Consider the following 19822-nt stretch of genomic DNA (forward strand, 5'->3'; position numbering starts at 1 on the left):
TGCATATTGAATGCTGCTTCTCAAATTATTTCCATAAACAGAAGAGGCAAGCTGATCTATCTATTCACACAAGCCAGAACTCTGGCCCTCCCAGGTCCCATGCTAATCTAGGAGATATTTGGCCATTTTAAGGGGCAAAGTAACCCCCTTTGTCCTATGCCCAGGAAAGCATGGCCATGCTCAACTTCATTCAAGTGCAGCCTCAAGGAGGCTAAGCAGGATTCTCACAAAGGGAGCATTAGGAGTCCTAAGCTGTAATTTGATGTTATGATGTATAAAGCTGGACAAATTAATTTTATGACAAATACATCAGTCATTCTCATTTAGTGTTTCTGTTTTAGGAAATAAGGAGACATCAAGAGATTTATTTACCCAGGGTGTAGCACAATGATATACACGGAATTAGAGGGGAAGAAATCTAAAGATCTATAGTTGTAAAAGTACACACCTGAAATCCACCAGAATAAGACATTTTTTTCTGAATTAGGAATTTAAGAGTTCTGAACTCACAGTCATCAAGACAGTATGATACTGGCACAAAGACAGAAATAGAGATCAATGGAACAGAATAGAAAGCCCAGAAATAAGTCCACGAACCTATGGACACCTTATCTTCGAGAAAGGAGGCAAGGATATACAATGGAAAAAAGACAGCCTCTTTATCAAGTGGTGCTGGGAAAACTGGTCAACCACTTGTAAAAGAATGAAACTAGAACACTTTCTAACACCATACACAAAAATAAACTCAAAATGGATTAAAGATCTAAATGTAAGACCAGAAACTATAAAACTCCTAGAGGAGAACATAGGCAAAACACTCTCCGACATGAATGACCCACCTCCCAGAATATTGGAAATAAAAGCAAAAATAAACAAATGGGACCTAATGAAACTTAAAGCTTTTGCACAACAAAGGGAACTATAAGCAAGGTGAAAAGACAGCCCTCAGATTGGGAGAAAATAATAGCAAATGAAGCAACAGACAAAGGATTAATCTCAAAAATATACAAGCAACTCCTGCAGCTCAATTCCAGAAAAATAAATGACCCGATCAAAAAATGGGCCAAAGAACTAAACAGACATTTCTTCAAAGAATACATACAGATGGCTAACAAACACATGAAAAGATGCTCAACATCACTCATTATCAGAGAAATGCAAATCAAAACCACAATGAGGTACCATCACACACCAGTCAGGATGGCTGCTATCCAAAAGTCTACGAGCAATAAATGCTGGAGAGGGTGTGGAGAAAAGGGAACCCTCTTACACTGTTGGTGGGAATGCAAACTAGTACAGCCACTATGGAAAACAGTGTGGAGATTTCTTAAAAAACTGGAAATAGAACTGCCATATGACCCAGCAATACCACTTCTGGGCATACACACTGAGGAAACCAGATCTGAAAGAGACACGTGCACCCCAATGTTCATCGCAGCACTGTTTATAATAGCCAGGACATGGAAGCAACCTAGATGCCCATCAGCAGATGAATGGATAAGGAAGCTGTGGTACATATACACCATGGAATATTACTCAGCCGTTAAAAAGAATTCATTTGAATCAGTTCTAATGAGATGGATGAAACTGGAGCCCATAATACAGAGTGAAGTAAGCCAGAAAGATAAAGAACATTACAGCATACTAACACATATATATGGAATTTAGAAAGATGGTAATGATAACCCTATATGCAAAACAGAAAAAGAGACACAGATGTACAGAACAGACTTTTGGACTCTGTGGGAGAAGGCGAGGGTGGGATGTTTCGAGAGAACAGCATGTATATTATCTATAGTGAAATAGATCACCAGCCCACGTGGGATGCATGAGACAAGTGCTCGGGCCTGGTGCACTGGGAGGACCCAGAGGAGTCGGGTGGAGAGGGAGGTGGGAGGGGGCATCGGGATGGGGAATACATATAACTCCATGGCTGATTCATGTCAATGTATGACAAAACCCACTGCAATGTTGTGAAGTAATTAGCCTCCAACTAATAAAAATAAATGAAAAACAAAACAAAACAAAAAACAACAACAACAACAACAACCAAAAAAAAAAAAAGAGTTCTGAATTGATCAAAGGTCAAGGCATCATGCACACAGCAGGCCTTCAATTTTAAGCTGAACACAAATTTTACTAAATATCAGGCAAAACAGTAACAAATGTAAACAAAAACTGCTGACTTCTGTAGTTTGTTAAAAATCCAAACTTGCATATGAAATATGATTAACATTTTTCAAAATACTGACAATTCTAGACTTATCATCTTCTTTATGATATTATTATAATTATAAAAAGACTATACAAGGGTTTTTCTACTTTTTCAGTTTGAAAGTAGTTTTAATAAAAACCAAGCAATGGCAAATCCTTTCAAAAGGGATCATCCAAATTCTCTGCTCTACTGTATTCAGAGCTGGATGTAGTACATTTTTTCACCATCATAGCAACTACAAGGCTCTTAAAAACAAAGGCTAGGAATTTCCTGGCAGTCCAATGGTTAGCACTCTGTGCTTCCATTGCAAGGGGCTCAGGTTCAGTCCCTGGTGGCAGAACTAAGATTCTGCAAGCCGTGTAGGCCAGCCAAAACAATCCCCCCAAAACCAAAATCCCAAATGTTACATGTTACAGGTTACATCATTTTTATGTCCCCCACACAATAGCTGAGTTATTCCTTCCAGATAACTTAATGTGTGTGCTATGTTGCTTCAGCTGCGTCTGATTCTTTGTGACCCCGTGGACTTAGCCTGCCAGGCTCCCCTGTCTATGGCATTCTCCAGGCAAGAACACTGGAGTGGGTTGCCATGCCCTCCTTCAGGGGATCTTCCCAACCCAGGGATCGAACCCACATCTCTTACATCCCCCTGGACTGGCAGGCGGATTCTTTACCACTAGGGCCACCAGGGAAGCTGATAAAAATACTGTGTGTTGAAACTGGAGTTTTGAGCACTTCTGTGAATTCCTGCACTACTGTCTATATGTGGCTTTACTGTTTATCAAGCACGTCAGGTACACGATCTAACGTTTAACAGCCCTGAAAACTATAGAATTTAACAGAGAAGTAAACTGGTGTCAAAACAAGTATGAGAATTAAATAAGGTCCCTCACCTAGTAAAAACTAAAGCTAGGGTTTAAAAGGTGTGTTCCATCACAAAGTCTATACTTTCCCCCAGTATGTTATTTAACCACGCACATTTATTGAATGTCACTACATGCCAAGCAAAATGGCAGCAATTTTTAAACACTGCCTTATTTCATTCTTATGAAAATTACCACGTGACGAGCATGTATCATGCGTGATAGTCTGTTTTCAAAGTTTAGAGGACAAGACTTCATTTACTGATGTTCTTGCCAATATGGCCCACATTAAATACCTATAAATAATCTTACTTCAGCTCAAGTGTGATGAGTATCCTTTTCTTAGTGACCATATTTTTAACTAAAATGAAGTCAACTATTAACAACAAAAAAGTTAATACAGAATATATACTACTTGACAAAGGAAACATCTTCCCAATTTAAATAATTTCTGAATTTTCTCAAGAAGGAAGAATGTTGAAATGGGCAAATTTTTCAAGTTAATTAATATCTGTCATTTGTGTAGACAGATTATTCAAAGGACAAAGCATTTATTCAGAGCTCTTGGATGTCAGACTAACTTTATAACAAGGAAAGAGAATTCACCCAAGACTTGTCCCTGTTGTCAACAGCCAATTGGGCAAGCATGTCAACTATTCTCTGATTTAGTATTTTTCACCACATCTCACCTCCTGATGCATGTGTGTGCACACATGCACATCAGTGTAAAAGGGTAGATGCATGTGTAGAACTGAAGAGAAATAACGAAGGTGTTTAACTGGAGTAAAGACTAATACAGACACAATTAAAATTCTGAAGCACATAAACTGTTTGTTTACAATTTTTCTTCTCTATTTTGTAAGATCCCACATTAGTCTATTTCCATCTCTTCCACCAGGAATTTCTCTGTGTGTTCTCTCATCTGTTCCGTGGCAGGGGCGCTACATGACTTTCTGGGATCTCTTCCCCCCAGGATGTTCCTGGCTCGTACTCACCCACGACAGCCTGTTCTGGAGAAGTGGGCGGGGTGAGAGGCATCCCGCAGTTACTCGGGTCCTTCACACTCCCAAGCCCCTGCTGCCCGACTGTAATATGGCCCCCGGTACTGGCCACACTCTGAGGAACTGGGATGTCATTCTGAGAGATCAGCACAAAAGCTGAAGGATAAACCATCCGAACACCACCTGTGAGGAAGGCAAGCGAGAGAACATGCCTGAGAAAAAGGTCACGCCAGAACTGCCAAACTTATTATTCCAGTGGTCAGAGTCAAAGCTCAGTGGTGAAAATGAGACACTCATTAGGTACTGCCAAAAGTGATAAGTTCCATCCTTTCAGAAGCTAATAGCTATTTAAACATGTGTTCCAACGCTATCATAAAAGCATTTGGAATACAGGGATCACTGGTGCTTCAGGCAAGATAACTACTCAGCAAATATCACTGTATCAAGAGAATTCAAAAAGATGGGAAAATTATGGAGATTATTTTTCATGAATCTGAATGATTATCTTTTTAAATTAAGCAAGATGAAGAATATAGAATTAAGTTCTTCAGGCAAAACATTTTATCTTACCAACAATTACTTCTACTGCCACGGGGAAATCATCATCATATCCCAACTCTTCCTCTTCTTTCATTTCTTCTTTCTTTTTCAGCACCATTGGGTAGAAATACTGCCATTCCTCTATCAACTTACGGGTGGCTGGGTCTGACATTTTGTATGCTTGGCCTGTTAGCGTGCCGTTTAAGCCGTAAGGACTTACCAGTACTAAAGCAGACAGGAGAAACATGTTACACATCAGAATGATAATTTCTACTTAAGTGTAATGCTACATACACGGTAGTTTTAGGGTGAGGCATATTATCATTTGATGTATACTGCTCTTTATTTCCTAACCCCCTTTTAAGTGTAATTAAAATTTCTCATTTTAGTACTTTTTACATGCCTCTCAACTCAAATCAATTTTTGAAGGAAATCAAATGGGAGGAGATTAATTAACACCATCAGACAAGTACATCAACACACAATATATAAGCTATCTACACATTATCTATCTATACATTAAAGCATATAAACATCAATTTGGTAATAGCTCACACACTGTGAATCCTGAATCTTCCATGAAAGACCATTCAATACATATATCCTGAAACCAGCCTAGGACCTGAACACTCACCCTGTGAGTTCCTGAGACTTCCTAAATACTTGAGGTAATTTAAAAATAATATATAAATAAAATGTCTATTGGCAGAAAAGTCTTAATGTACCAAATCTGAAACATAATGTTAAGTATAATTGCAGTTACAACCATTTTAGAAGTCTGCTGATTACACAACTCTAAAATAAAATTTATTTTACGTACAGTAAAGGACTCAAAAAGTCCTTCTCTCACTCTTTCGCTGTTTGACCTTGATGTCATTTTCACTGAGCTAGACACAAAAATGCAATTAACATAACACTGTATAACTCAGTTCTTATTCTCACAGTGAGTATTTTGACATTTCAAATAACACTTTTCTAGGGATAAAAGTCACTTTTCCTTAATCCTGATTTATAAAAACAAATCTCAGCATAAGCATTAACTGGGGGGTCCTTTTTGGGAGACAGTTTTTTCTTAACTGCTGGATGATATATCACATCAATCAACACAGAGATGGTTAAAAACATCACATATTTCATGTTGCCTTCTGCTATTCTGTATGCATACAAATGGAGAAATACTGATCTAAACAACACAACTAACCAAGGGTAATTTTCCTGTTTTAGCATTTCTAAGAAATCCCCACATCAATTAATTATGTTCACTATAATTGTCTATATGCTAACACCTGCCCTAAGAATGTACCTTCTCTACACCAATCATGGGAAATAAGCAGGATAATGCCCCACAAAGTCTTCCACGATTCGAGATATTAGTAACAAACCAATAATATTTAAAGTAAGTAGTCTACAGGGACCAAGTATGGCCAATATTATCTTTCCCAACTTAGAAGGTTAGTCATCTTTTCTCATGACTGGTAATTCCTTTTGTTATTTTAAGTAAATGCTTTTATTTTGCTCCACGAAGTCTAAAGTCAGATGATCCTCAGCACTTTCAGAGTCAAGGAAACACAGTGTTTAAATAATCCTGACAATCCACAAAATGAGCATACTGTACAACTCAAGTGCACAGTTTGAGAATTGGGCTGTTTTGAATAATATAGCAGTTCATACATAAAACATCCAAAAAACTACAGAATAATAAAGTACAGTTTTAAATGTGTTGCTAGATGGAGGAAAACGCAGGCAATAATCAGGACACAATTACATGAGGTTCAATGATCTTTTTTACCTTAAAAAAAAAAAAAGCTTTAACAATCTTTAGGGCAAGAAAAAGCTGCTTTCATCAAATTAACTTACAATCATTTGTATAAAACCAAAAACCAACCTAAATAATATGGAGGCTAAACACTCATTTGACTATTACATCAATAGGCTATTATACCAATAAAATAGTCAATTTTATTAAAAATGTTTTTTAAAATTACATTTTGTGATATACTAAGGCTATTTCAACCAGGCATCTCTAGAACTGATAAGATTAAACTAAAAAAAAAAAAAAAAAAGAAGAAGGAAAAAAGAAAAGAAAAAAAAAAGATGTTTCTATATGGTTCAATTTAATATTATAACATTTAAAAAGAGTTATTCATAGAAAATTATGAATTCCAAAGACAAAACCAAAGCTTTAGAATATATAGTTAGAAAAAAAGAAACATGGTGTTATTTTGGTGATATCTAGGTAATTAGTCGAGCATTCATGAAAATATGAATGTAAGTTAACCAAATACCTACAACCAATGCAGTCTAAAATGAAAAGAAAATAAGGTATTAATAAAGAAACTACAGACTATACAACTCCAGGATTTGATTTTGGTTAAAATTTCAGAGTACAAAGCTTAATAGTAACTCTGTTAGTCATTACAGTCCTAAAACCATAGGACAAAGAAAACAAGGAAAATCTTTAACTTATAAGATTTTGATCTTCAGGAAATCCTCCACACTTTATTCTTCAACACACTTAAGACCAAGTTGTAGCTGAGGGAAGCTTTCAGTAAAAAAATGAGCAAGCTATTATCACTTACCCGTGGTCTTCCCTTTCTTCTCCAGAAACTAACCCTTCCTGCTTAGCTCAACATGTCCATCTCAGATACTACCTCATTCCATGAAACTTCACTGGGCAAGGTGGCTATCCACTGGGTAGGGAAAGGTGGAGAGGAGAGACATCATTGTTTACTCACCTTGAAATGGTGCAGGTGAAGACTGAGCCATGTGGATATGCTCCTCATTGATCAAATAAATTGGCTGGTGTTGGGCAATCTCCACACTTGTGCATACATTACTTTCCCCGTGAAGAAAGAATGTGAATGCACAGGACAAATGCTCACTAGAAAAAGACAAAACGAGAAACTCAGCTCTACATTTCTGTGGGAAATAAACAGGTGCTAGAGACAGGAACATAGACGGGACACAGCTTTACTTTATCCAGCATCCACCACAGACTGCCCTGGATGATATTAACAAGCACAAACTTTCAGTCAGCTGTGGACAAATAACGACAATGGTAATTAAAGATGCCATACAAACAGAAAGTGAGGTTTCACTGCAAAACTGAAAACTACTGTGCAGAATGCTTTCTGCTTCCTTTGCATAGAGTCTCCAACTATAAGCTCCTAAGGACAGAAAAAGAATAACATTTTTCTACCTTCTTGTGTATTACTGGCTTTTAAATGACTAGGAACAATGACAAAATAGTTTTGCTTGTGTTTGGTATGACATAACAATAAGATCAAATTTACAATTTTATTACAATAAGGTTATTGAACTTATTGATCTAAAAATAGCAATCAAGAACACTGCTATAGGTAAATTTCCCATATACAACTGCTAAGATAATGTGTTTCTAAATGGACTGGTAACTGATTATATTTAATTTTCACAATTTACCTCTGATCACAAAATTTTATTAAAGCATTCCACTTTGCCATTTTCCACACAATTTGCCAAAAATTGAAAAAATGATGTGTCTTGGAGAAAAATAATTTCAAAATTACTATAGTGGCACATTCTTTCAAAGTTGTTAACTTTGGCCCTAAGCCACCCATAACATCTCCATTTCTCAGGACAGCTTATAGGGACATTTGCCTGATGAACCAAAATCACTATATTCTAGGCAACCAGCATTTGAAAACTCATCTTCCAAGATTTCCTTCTTTCCAAAAGTTCTCTAAAATATTATAAAGTATACTTTGAGTACCACTCAAAAAATTAAAATTTAAGTATAAAATTATAATGATTTTGGAAAACAAAAATGACAACATTTTCACTCTATTCCTACAGGGAAGCATATATTAACACAGTCTTCCTTGACAAGTACATTGCAATGATCTGAGAAAATTTTGTGTTTTACTGGAATGTGCAGCTTCCTCAATAGGACCTACCTAGACTTGATATTTGGAGAAGGCAATGGCACCCCACTCCAGTACTCTTGTCTGGAAAATATGGACAGAGGAGCCTGGTAGGCTGCAGTCCATGAGGTCACAAAGAGTCAGAGTGACTTCACTTTCACTTTTCACTTTCATGCATTGGAGAAGGAAATGGCAACCCACTCCAGTGTTCTTGCCTGGAGAATCCCAGGGACGGGGGAACCTGGTGGGCTGCCATCTATGGGGTCGCACAGAGTTGGACCTACTGAAGTGACTTAGCAGCAGCAGCAGCAGACTTGATATTTGGGTATTTAGCACACCAGAGTAATAAATTTAAACATCTCCTTAGTACCTTATGTCTAAATTTCAAGTTCACAAAGAGGAAACAATGCATGTAACTTAAATGTATACAAGTATACAGTAGTGTCAACAATGTGCTGTCCTTCATTTATGGAAATGACACTGAACACAGAGCATCGCCAAGCACATTATTCCAGGCATGTAAGACACCAACATACACATCAACTGACTGTGGACTGGTCGTTTTCATTTATAAAATCCAGCAGAGAAGGAGGAGCTGACATATCCCTCTCATGCCTATTAACCCACGCAATCATCCGAATATTTATAAGGCCACTGGTGAGAGTTACAGATTCTGAGTACAGCCCAGAGCACGCTTGCTCTTCCACCGGATCCCAGCTGTGCATGAACACAAACACAACCTGCGTCTGTCTATCAACCAGGAAGTAAGAAAGGTGCAAGAAGTCTGCAGAGTGACAATGAATACACTACGGCCCCTGTCCTCAAGGAGTATATAAACTGAGACCAACATAAACGCTTATCAGCAAAATGAAGTCAAGTAAGAAACAGAAAACCAAAATGCCATGGGAAGGCCAAAGTGTACTGGTTTTTTCAGTTTGGAAGTCCAAATGCTTCAAAGCAGATGAAATCAGATGAACGTTTGATTTCAGTGTAGAGAGAAAAGAAAAAGTATGAGAGGGAATATGAGGCAAGGAATAGATGTAGTTAAGAACAGGATATAGCTTAGAAATTCTAAAAGGAGGAGAGACAGGACATGATGGGAAAGGAGTCTGAAAAAAGAAGTCTGAGGTCACCCTTGAGACAACCAGAAGTCTTGCCATGCAAAAAATAAAGGGGAGCCAATTTAAGGTTTGGTTTTTAAAAGTCGACTCAAGCTAAAGAATCGAGATAAAAACCTCAAAATAGAATTCAGTCTGAATTTGCTATGTTCCAAAAGACACAGAAAAGCACAAATGAAAACAGTAGGAAGTGAATAAATGACCTATTTTCTATATTGATAACTTTTAAAAACAAAACATGCTTTTTTTTAAAGAGACAAAACTACACAAGAAAAACAACAAGTTATGGGGGAAACAGAACAGAAGCCACCAGTAACTACATAATGTTTGGTAAGTTATTTCACTGTTCTGATCACAGCTTCTTCATATGTCAAGTCAGATGCTGGCACAAACCGCTGCTCCTTCGCCCCAAGAAATTCTCATTCAGAATGTCTAGAATGAGCCCCAAGAATCTGCATTTCTATCCAATTCTCTGCTGCTGCTGCTACTCCTAGCTCAAGGTTCATGCTTTGAGAATCACTGAACTTTATGGCACATAAATACTTTTCAGCTATAAAATTCTTTTTTTTCCCTAAGATTACAAGAAACAAGAGGGCAAGGAGGACAATACTGATGACCTAAGGAGACTTCTGCCACTTCTAAGACTACACAGATAAAACTTACAGCATTGCTTGTAATAGTTAACAACTAAAAACAGACAAAATGCCCATTTGTAAAGGACTGGTTAACTAAACTATGATACATCCCTACAAAATAATACTGTGTAACCACTTAAAAGAAAACACTGATACATAAAAACCTGCCACATAATCTCAAGATGAAAGAAAAAACAAGGTACAAAATTGCTGTGAATCATATGCACCCATCTGTATAAAAATGCGAGAGTGGGACAAAAATATATGCACACAAAATCTGCTTACCCTGGCATAAAATTTCTCTGGAAGGATTCACTTTAAAAACCTAATAATTTTGGCTGCCTTTGGGGAATGCAGTGGTATGACTAGGGGATAAAGAAAGGATTCTCAATACTCTTTTCTACTTTTTGAATGTGGGGCCAGGGGTCACACAGAAAGTAATGGAGGCAGGATCTGAAGGAAGCCCCCGCCTCCCATCCTGTGCAATGCCTGCTGGCCCAACTAGAGGAACCCACAATCTTTCATCTCACCGCATTTGGCTCTTAGTTGAAGCCTGCTGAGATCATCTTTGATTCTCACTCTGTTATCTAACATGCTGGATATTTAATCAGCAAGCATCAATATCTTTATCCATGTCAGTGCTAAAAATGGTGAATGAGACTATACTGAGGAAAGAATCCTGAGTCATTTTATCAGGTAATTTTCCAGTTACAAATTCTCCCAAGTGCTGCCACTCATGTACAAGTTTCTTGTCTACAAAGGACAACCTGAAAGATTACTATGTCAAATATCTTTATAAAATGCAGACACATAACCACCATATTACCCTGATCTAGAAACCTGCCTAAAAGCCAAATTCAGGTTGTCTGACATAAAAGTTAACTCTCCTCATCCTACAGATGAGAAGATAAGGATAAAAAGTATGGCCTGCAAATGCCATTCTTAGCAGCACAGCTGGAATCAGACTTGAAATTTAGGAATCCTTCCTCTCCTTTTCACCGTACCTGTCTGCTGCTGCACTCACCTCACTCTTCCCCAGAACGGTGGAGGACGGTAACTTTCCTTTTCTCTGTGAAGGGACTCCCACACTCTCTGCCTTGATTTCCACAGCTTTACCTGCTCTTCACTAGAGCATATTACTTCTTTAGGACTCCCTTATCTTTCTCCCTCTACTGACTAAGGTCAAATAATCAACATGTAAATAAAATGATTAGTATAATAGTAGTACTACTACTGATATCACTAAATAACCTATCTATAAATAACTCTGGTGTTAAGAAGAAGACAACTGTAAGGTGAATTTGGAAATACAGGTATAATTTGTTCACTATCAAAAAGATAAAGATCATCAGAATGGCTGAAAAATACTAAATCCATCTATGTAATACTTATACCAGACATGCAAAATTAAACCACATACATGGACCTCACCATATGGTCAACACCAAAATCAGATTGATTATCTTCTCTGCAGCCAAAGATTGAGAAGCTCTATACAGTCAGCAAAAACAAGACCGGGAGCTGACTGTGGCTCAGATCATGAACTCCTTATTGCCAAATTCAGACGTAAATTGAATAAAGTGGGGAAAACCACTAGACCATTCAGGTATGACCTAAATCAAATCCCTTCTGATTATACAGTGGAAGTGAGAAACAGATTTAAGGGACTAGATCTGATAGACAGAGTGCCTGATGAACTATAGACAGAGGTTTGTGACATTGTACAGGAGACAGGGATCAAGACCATCCCCAAGAAAGACAAATGCAAAAAAGCAAAATGGCTGTTTGAGGAAGCCTTACAAATAGCTGTGAAAAGATGAGAAGTGAAAAGCAAAGGAGAAAAGGAAAGATATACCCATGTGAAAGCAGAGTTCCAAAGAATAGCTAGGAGAGAAAAGAAAGCCTTCCTCAGTGATTAGTGCAAAGAAATAGAGGAAAATAATAGAATGGGAAAGACTAGAGGTCTCTTCCAGAAAATTAGAGATACCAGGGGACCATTTCATGCAAAGATGGGCTCAATAAAGCACAGAAATGGTATGGACCTAATAGGAGCCGAAGATATTAAGGAGAGGTGGCAAGAATATGTGGAAGAACTGTACAAAAAAGATCTTCATGACCCAGATAATCACAATGGTGTGATCACTCACCTTGAGCCAGACATCCTGGAATGTGAAGTCAAGTGGGCCTTAGGAAGCATCACTATGAACAAAGCTAGTGCAGGTGATGGAATTCCAGTTGAGCTATTTCAAATCCTGAAAGATGATGCTGTGAAAGTGCTGCATGCAATATGGCAGCAAATTTGGAAAACTCAGCAATGACCACAGGACTGGAAAAAGTCAGTTTTCATTCCAATCCCAAAGAAAGGCAATGCCAAAGAATGCTCAAACTACTGCACAATTGCACTCATCTCACATGCTAGTAAAGTAATGCTTAAAATTCTCCAAGCCAGGCTTCAGCAATACATGAACCGTGAACTTCCAGACGTTCAAGATGGTTTTAGAAAAGGCAGAGGAACCAGAGATCAAACTGCCAACATCCGCTGGATCACTGAAAAAGCAAAAGAGTTCCAGAAAAACATCTATTCCTGCTTTATTGACTATGCCAAAGCCTTTGACTGTGTGGATCACAACAGACTGTGGAAAATTCTTCAAGAGATGGGAATACCTGACCACCTGACCTGCCTCTTGAGAAACCTGTATGCAGGTCAGGAAGCAACAGTTAGAACTGGACATGGGACAACAGACTGGTTCCAAATAGGAAAAGGAGTACGTCGAGGCTGTACATTGTCACCCTGCTTATTTAACTTATATGCAGAGTACATCATGAGAAACGCTGGACTGGAGGAAGCACAAGCTGGAATCAAGATTGCTGGGAGAAATATCAATAACCTCAGATATGCAGATGACACCACCCTTATGGCAGAAAGTGAAGATCTAAAGAGCCTCTTGATGAAAGTGAAAGAGGAGAGTTAAAATTGGCTTAAAGCTCAACATTCAGAAAACTAAGATCATGGCATCCGCTCCCATCACTTCATGGCAAATAGATGGGGAGACAGTGGCTGACTTTAATTTTTGGGCTCCAAAATCACTGCAGATGGTGACTGCAGCCATGAAATTAAAAGACGCTTACTCCTTGGAAGGAAAGTTATGACCAACCTAGACAGCATATTAAAAAGCAGAGACACTACTTTGTCAACAAAGGTCCATCTAGTCAAGGCTATGGTTTTTCCAGTAGTCAAGTATGGATGTGAGAGTTGGACTGTAAAGAAAGCTGAGAGCCGAAGAATTGGTGCTTTTGAACTGTGGTGTTGGAGAAGACTCTTGATAGTCCCCTGGACTGCAAGGTGATCAACCAGTTCATCCTAAAGAAGATCAGTCCTGGGTGTTCATTGGAAAGACTGATGCTGGAGCCGAAACTCCAAAACTCTGGCCACCTAATGTGAAGAGCTGACTCATTTGAAAAGACCCTGATGCTGGGAAAGAGGGCAGGAGGAGAAGGGGACGACAGAGGATGAGATGGCTGGATGGCATTACTGACTCAATGGACATGAGTTTGGGTGAACACCAAGAGTTGGTGATGGACAGGAAGGCCTGGCATGCTGTGGTTCATGGGGTCATAAAGAGTCGGACATGACTGAATGACTGAACTGAACAAAAAAGAGTAGAAAATGATATTGCAGGTGAATACAAATAAAAATAAAGCTGGTATAGAAATAGCAATAAACAGAACATTTTTAAAACATGTTCATCATTATAGAATAATGAACAGAGAAATTCACTATGGAATTTAAACAATCTTGAGTGTGCATGTACACAGCCATATGGTATACAATATAACTTAGAAATATATAAAGAAAAAATGGCAGCATTACAAGTAGAAACTGACAAATCTTTAATTGATAAGTATTTCAACATACTTTTTTCAGTATTTAATAAGCAAATTACTTAGAATACCAAAAACAATACAAAAATATATAAACAAGTATATATGTTTGCTTTTAAGAAATAAATAATCTGTTCTTTTCCAGGGACACATAGAAGATGTACAAAAAAGGACTGAGAACTAAAACACAAGACAAATCCAAAATTTCAAAGAACTGATATCACACAGACTATACATTCTTTAATCATAGTGCAATTTAGTTAGAAATCAACAGCTTTTGCTTTTTTTTTTTTTAAGGTTGAAATAAAATCCCTCTGTTTGGAAACTTGAATATGCACTCCCTAAATAAATCATGGGTTACAGAGGAAATCACAATGGAAATCACAAAATGTTTAAAACTGAATGACAACAAAAGTAATACATGTCAAAATCAGAGATACAGTGCTTAGAGAGTAATTTATATCTTTATATGCCTAAAAAGGGTCTTAAAATAAATGAGATAAGCCTTCAAATCAAGAAGTTGAAGGGGGCGACAACAAAAAACAAGTCAACTCAATGAAACTAGAAGACTGAAAATAATGAGAAAAACACAAAAACTTGAGCGGGGGGGAGAAGAGAGGTAACAGAAATGATTAACAAAATCAAACTTGTTCTGTGAGCACATTAAAAGAAGACAAACTACTAAGCCAACTGATTTGAGGAAAGGAAGTAGACAGATGCCTATGCAGCAAGGAGGGAGGGGTACCATCACACAATCCTGAAAACCAAAGGGAGGAAGGACCCCTGAGGCACTGACCACTTGGTGCAAGACTAGACACTTACTGCAAAGGCTCTGCTGCTTCCTACACCTCTGCTGTTGTTCATGCTTTTCTTTTGTCTAGAATAAACTTCTCCCATCCTTCATCACCTAATTCCTTCTCATCTTTTCCAAGAAATCACCTTTGAAGTCCCAGAACTGGCAAAACGCACCCAAACTACTCTGTATATATCTCAGCCAAAGCCTCTCAATGCTCCTAAGTTTTACGTCTAGTTCATCTAAACTTTTGTGAGGACAAAAGTCAAGTTTTATCTACCATTTTGTATTCCCACGCTTAACATGGTGTTCGGAGTGGGAAGATGCTGCATTAATCACTTGAGTTTGTGATACTTTGTACCTTTCCTCTAAAATTTTCTGGCATTTTATTTGGAGAGTCTGAAATAACCATGGCATTCTGAGTCATGAGACAGAGAAGAACAAGAGGGAAAGGGGGAAAGAAAAAAAAAAAAGCTGTGATTTTCCAGTCAAGAATAAATTAGGGGAAACCTACCCCTGGTCTTGAGAATTTCCTGACAATCTCTCCATCTGGTTTTCTAAAGGGAACCTGCTTGGGAGTATCACTGACAGCTGTGGCATATAATATGGTAAGACTCTCACTGGGACCCAAGACAGTTTATATTGTGCACATCTCACCTACATTTCTATGACTCCACATGATTTCCCTACTCTGTCACTCTCCTTAAATCCCATCTTTCAAAGTCCAATATCACTTCTACTTTTTCCATATAAGCTCTTTTATATGGCCTCATACAAAAGGCCTTCTCATATAAGCTCTTTTCACAGAGACCTCTTTATTCTCTGCCACTGAGAGTATTTACCTCTTGTTTGGCACCTGTATTATCAAAAGAACTCATTTAATTAACAAGTATTTACTAAGCACATCTATCTATCTTGTATCAAATACTATGCTGGACTTAGGCATGTAGAAATAAGACCAGAATCAGCCCTTGGGTATTTTACATTTTTTTAAGCAAAGCACCAAAAAACGTTTAAAGGGGGTAGAAATTAGAAGACTAAGGAATTCTGGTAGGATGCCCTCAGTTAAAATTGTGTACTTGAATGCCTCCAAGGGATCTTCTAGACCCAGGGATCAAACCCATGTCTCCTGCATTACAGGCAGATTCTCTACTGCTGGGCCACTGGGGAAGCCCATCCAATCATTCCATCATCCAATTTCTTTCTTTCACAAGACTGTCATAATTTGCAATTGGTTATTTTGATGGTCTCCCTCACCATAAAATAAGCTCCCCAAAAGGAGGAACCATATCTGTCCCACTGCCCTCTGAATCCTCAGTACCTAGACATATAACAGTTAGTAGTCACTGCACGGCGAAATGCAGTTTTAGTCATAAGCAAAGAGTAAATTACTTTTCTTTTAGCAAGTTCCATCATGAGGAGAACAAGAAAAACTGATGTGCATAATGAATATTTTTTAAGTGGGAAGATTAATTATTATTAATAGAGGGTAATGTCATTTCCAGTGATAGAAAACAAAGCAACTTTAAAAACTATTTACTTGGCAAATATAAGGGGTTGGTGTAGGTTGCATCTGTGTTACTGAGAAAAGACTTGCAAAAATGCAAAAAAGGAAGAACTATCTTCCAGATCATTTTACTCTTACAATATTCTAAATCTTACGAACAATTTTTTTTTCACTTCTTACACTGAGTTTTCAGAATACAAGTATTACATGTGCTTTCAAAATGCATTATGAATATTAATAAACTCCTGTTCTTTTCAGGGTGTAAAAGTGTTTTGATAACAGATTCACAATGCAGAATGCATTTAGATAATTTCACCTAAATGCTTTTTGTGTTATGAACTTATTATCTTAAAATTTTCCAAGTTGTCATTAACCAAATCTCTTGCAAGAGGTAATTTGCCTCACTCTATAGATCCTCATTTGGGAATATTTTGCTAATGTTATTTTATCATTTCCTTTTCTTAAAAATATACCATTTACTTTGTCAGACTTCACAAAGACTATGGTGAATCCTTTGCTCATTGGCATACTGACCTTTCTCTTATTGAACAGTTCTTAACTTTCATCTCCTTTTTACAAGATGGTGACATTATAATATTCAAATAAGAGTTGATCAAATTATTTTATAAAATCCTGAGATTCTTTCACCATTTCATATATCTTCCCTTTAAATCAGAAGTCAGACCTGATTACAAAAGCAATAAAAACATCCCGAAAAGTTAATGGCACATAATTTAAAAAACAAAAAACAGGAGTACTTGCATTATAATTGCTAAATTATCAAGTACAACTTTATGAATAATCGCCCTTCTAAAAAATAGTTAACCAATTAAATTGTTTGAATACAAAATTGCCTCAAAGAACAGTTTTTCTTCACAAAGGTATATACATATGTAATGCACAGGTATATATGTATTTAATACATATACATGTGCATAAATTTATAAATACACACACATGTACATGAGAAATTAAATCAGTGAGCTCTATGACCTTTCCCTTCTACCCTGCCAAACCTTAAACCCAGGTCAGTCCTCGGCAGTAAATTGGGCACAGGAGTGGTGCCGTGATTCTTCCCCATCACCAGGTGCTGCTCCTGGTCTTGCCGTGATAAAGAGCAGCAGCGCCTCCTGCACTGATGTAAAAACAGGGCCCCGGTGGCCTAAAGACTGAATGTTCCTTCCTGGGCATCTCACAAGAAGCAAATGACAGTGTGGAGGCTCTGACTCAGTATGTCTTTGACTCCAAAGGCAGGAAGTGTGACAGGTTCTCATTCTGATGGTACAAACTATATTAGGTAATTTTCAAGATGCCAAAATTGACGTAAGGGTTACTCTAGTCAGTGAAGTGTGCTTGAAGAAGCTGGTATACACAATATTTGAGGAGACTTATGAAAGTTGTCTTATTTAAAATCTCTCTTGAGGTTACTAAACTAAGCCAGATTATCTAGTCTCAATCGCTGGACAACCCTTGGAAAATTCAATGGGAGTGTGCCTGGCAGAGAATACAAATGAAAGTGACATTTATATTAGGGAACTCATAACTACTACAGCACTTTTACTGCTCACTTTAAGACATGGTTGGATTCTTTTCTCTTTTATTAAGTATAAAACAAAACCTTTAATCCATTTTTCGTTACTTTAAAAGACAGTAACAAAGTTGGGGGAAGGCTAGAGTAATGGAAGGGCATAGGGAACCACATACATTTTCTACCATTTTTCTCATTAAATATTTATACCAATTAGGCATTATATATTGCTAAGAAAAAGGCTGAATTGACACTAAAATAGCTAAGACTTTATATATATGAACTTCCCTGGTGGCTCAGACGGTAAAGTGTCTGCCTACAATGCGGGAGACCCGGGTTCAATCCCTAGGTCGGGAAGATCTCCTGGAGAAGGAAATGGCAACCCACTCCAGTATTCTTGCCTGGAAAATCCCATGGATGGATGAGCCTGGCGGGCTACAGTCCATGGGGTTGCTTTATATATATATATATATCTGAGATCATAAACCAGCCTTTCTCTGTTGCTCCTTACTGCTAAACTGAAATGCTATTTCTTCCCAAAGTACAAAATACATGTGAATGGTACATCTTAAAATCAGTGACTGTTTGCTTATATGTTATACAAATGTCCAATCACTATGACAGATTCTGCTGCTGGAGGAGGAGCCTAAGTGGCAGACATGGTGGAATTCTTGCCAGCTTGAAAGAAACATAGGGACAGACCTCTGACATCTGTCTAGATTCCCACAAGCAGCTCACAGTGGGAGAAACGACCTGCCAGAACGCATAAAGCAGATGGGAATTCCACTATGGTGCCATTCATCAGGTGAACAACAGCAAGTAGGACTTTACCTATGTGACCAAACAAAAAAAAAAAAAAAAGAGAGAGAGAGAGAGAGAGGATAAAATAGAAAGAAAATCTACTAATGAATAAGTATTAGGTAAACAGGGCTTCCCAGGTGGCTCAGTGGTAAAGAATCTGCCTGCCAAGCAGGAGACTGGGGTTTGGTCCCTGGGTCAGGAAGATCCCCTGGAGAAGGAAATGCCCAAGCCTCTCCAGTATTCTTGCCTGGGAAATCCAATGGACAGAGGAGCCTGGCGGGCTACAGTCCTGGGGTCACAGAAAGTCTGACATGACTTAGAGACTCAGCAGCGGCAGCAGCAGCCAGGCACACGGCCTTTCTGCTGTCAGAGTGTTATCTTTCCATACTCCATTACTACACTTCCCATCACTTATGAATATCAACCCTCACTATTTTTTCCTGCCTCATTATATTGATCATATGTAAACTACCTTAAATACTTCCAGAACAAGATGAGGCAGGTAAAAGAGATAAGGATCCATGTCCAGATTTTGTTTCTCTCTCATACCCCAATTCTATTTGAGACTGATAGTGCTAGAGTTAAGCTACAGTGTGTATGTAACATAAAGAAACAGTATGATGAAGTTATTTTATGTCTCTACGTACAGTGACCCTTTCAGTCACATTTTAAAGACAATGTCTACAATAAACAAAGCAAGAGAAACATCTAACTTCTTATATTGCTCTGTTTCACATCTAGCAGCTGACACTAAAAGTGGCTGGGCAAGTTCTTTAAAGGCTTTCCAACATTTGGTATTAGCCAAGCAGAGTGCAGAGTCTTTTATATTCAGCACTGCTGCAAAATGTCTCCACTCACCAGTACTCAAAGGAGGTCACAGATTTCCCAGCTAAAGGAAAATAAAATTGGAGCTGACACTTACTTGGTAGAATGCTGTTATCAGCAAGAATTTATCTTCCATACTCTTCCCATGCCACAGGCCTACACCAGAAGCTGCATTTTCCTTTTCTTTAGTCAAAACACAGTGCAGCCTTTAA

General features: G+C 38.0%; 1 protein-coding gene across 2 annotated transcripts in view; it reads right to left on the minus strand.

Moving 5' to 3' along the window:
* Positions 1-19822, minus strand: part of MED13L (mediator complex subunit 13L) — a 291272-nt gene that overhangs the window by 60923 nt on the left and 210527 nt on the right. For both annotated transcript variants that reach the window (XM_065904933.1, XM_065904932.1), the window contains exons 5-7: positions 7355-7500; positions 4650-4844; positions 4074-4262 (exon numbers count right to left, since the gene is read on the minus strand). In XM_065904933.1, coding sequence (XP_065761005.1) covers positions 4074-4262; positions 4650-4844; positions 7355-7500 — 530 coding nt within the window. The remainder of the gene's footprint in view (positions 1-4073; positions 4263-4649; positions 4845-7354; positions 7501-19822) is intronic.

This window comes from Muntiacus reevesi, chromosome 13 (genome assembly GCF_963930625.1).
Source record: "Muntiacus reevesi chromosome 13, mMunRee1.1, whole genome shotgun sequence".
In the NCBI taxonomy this organism is placed as follows: Eukaryota; Metazoa; Chordata; class Mammalia; order Artiodactyla; family Cervidae; genus Muntiacus; species Muntiacus reevesi.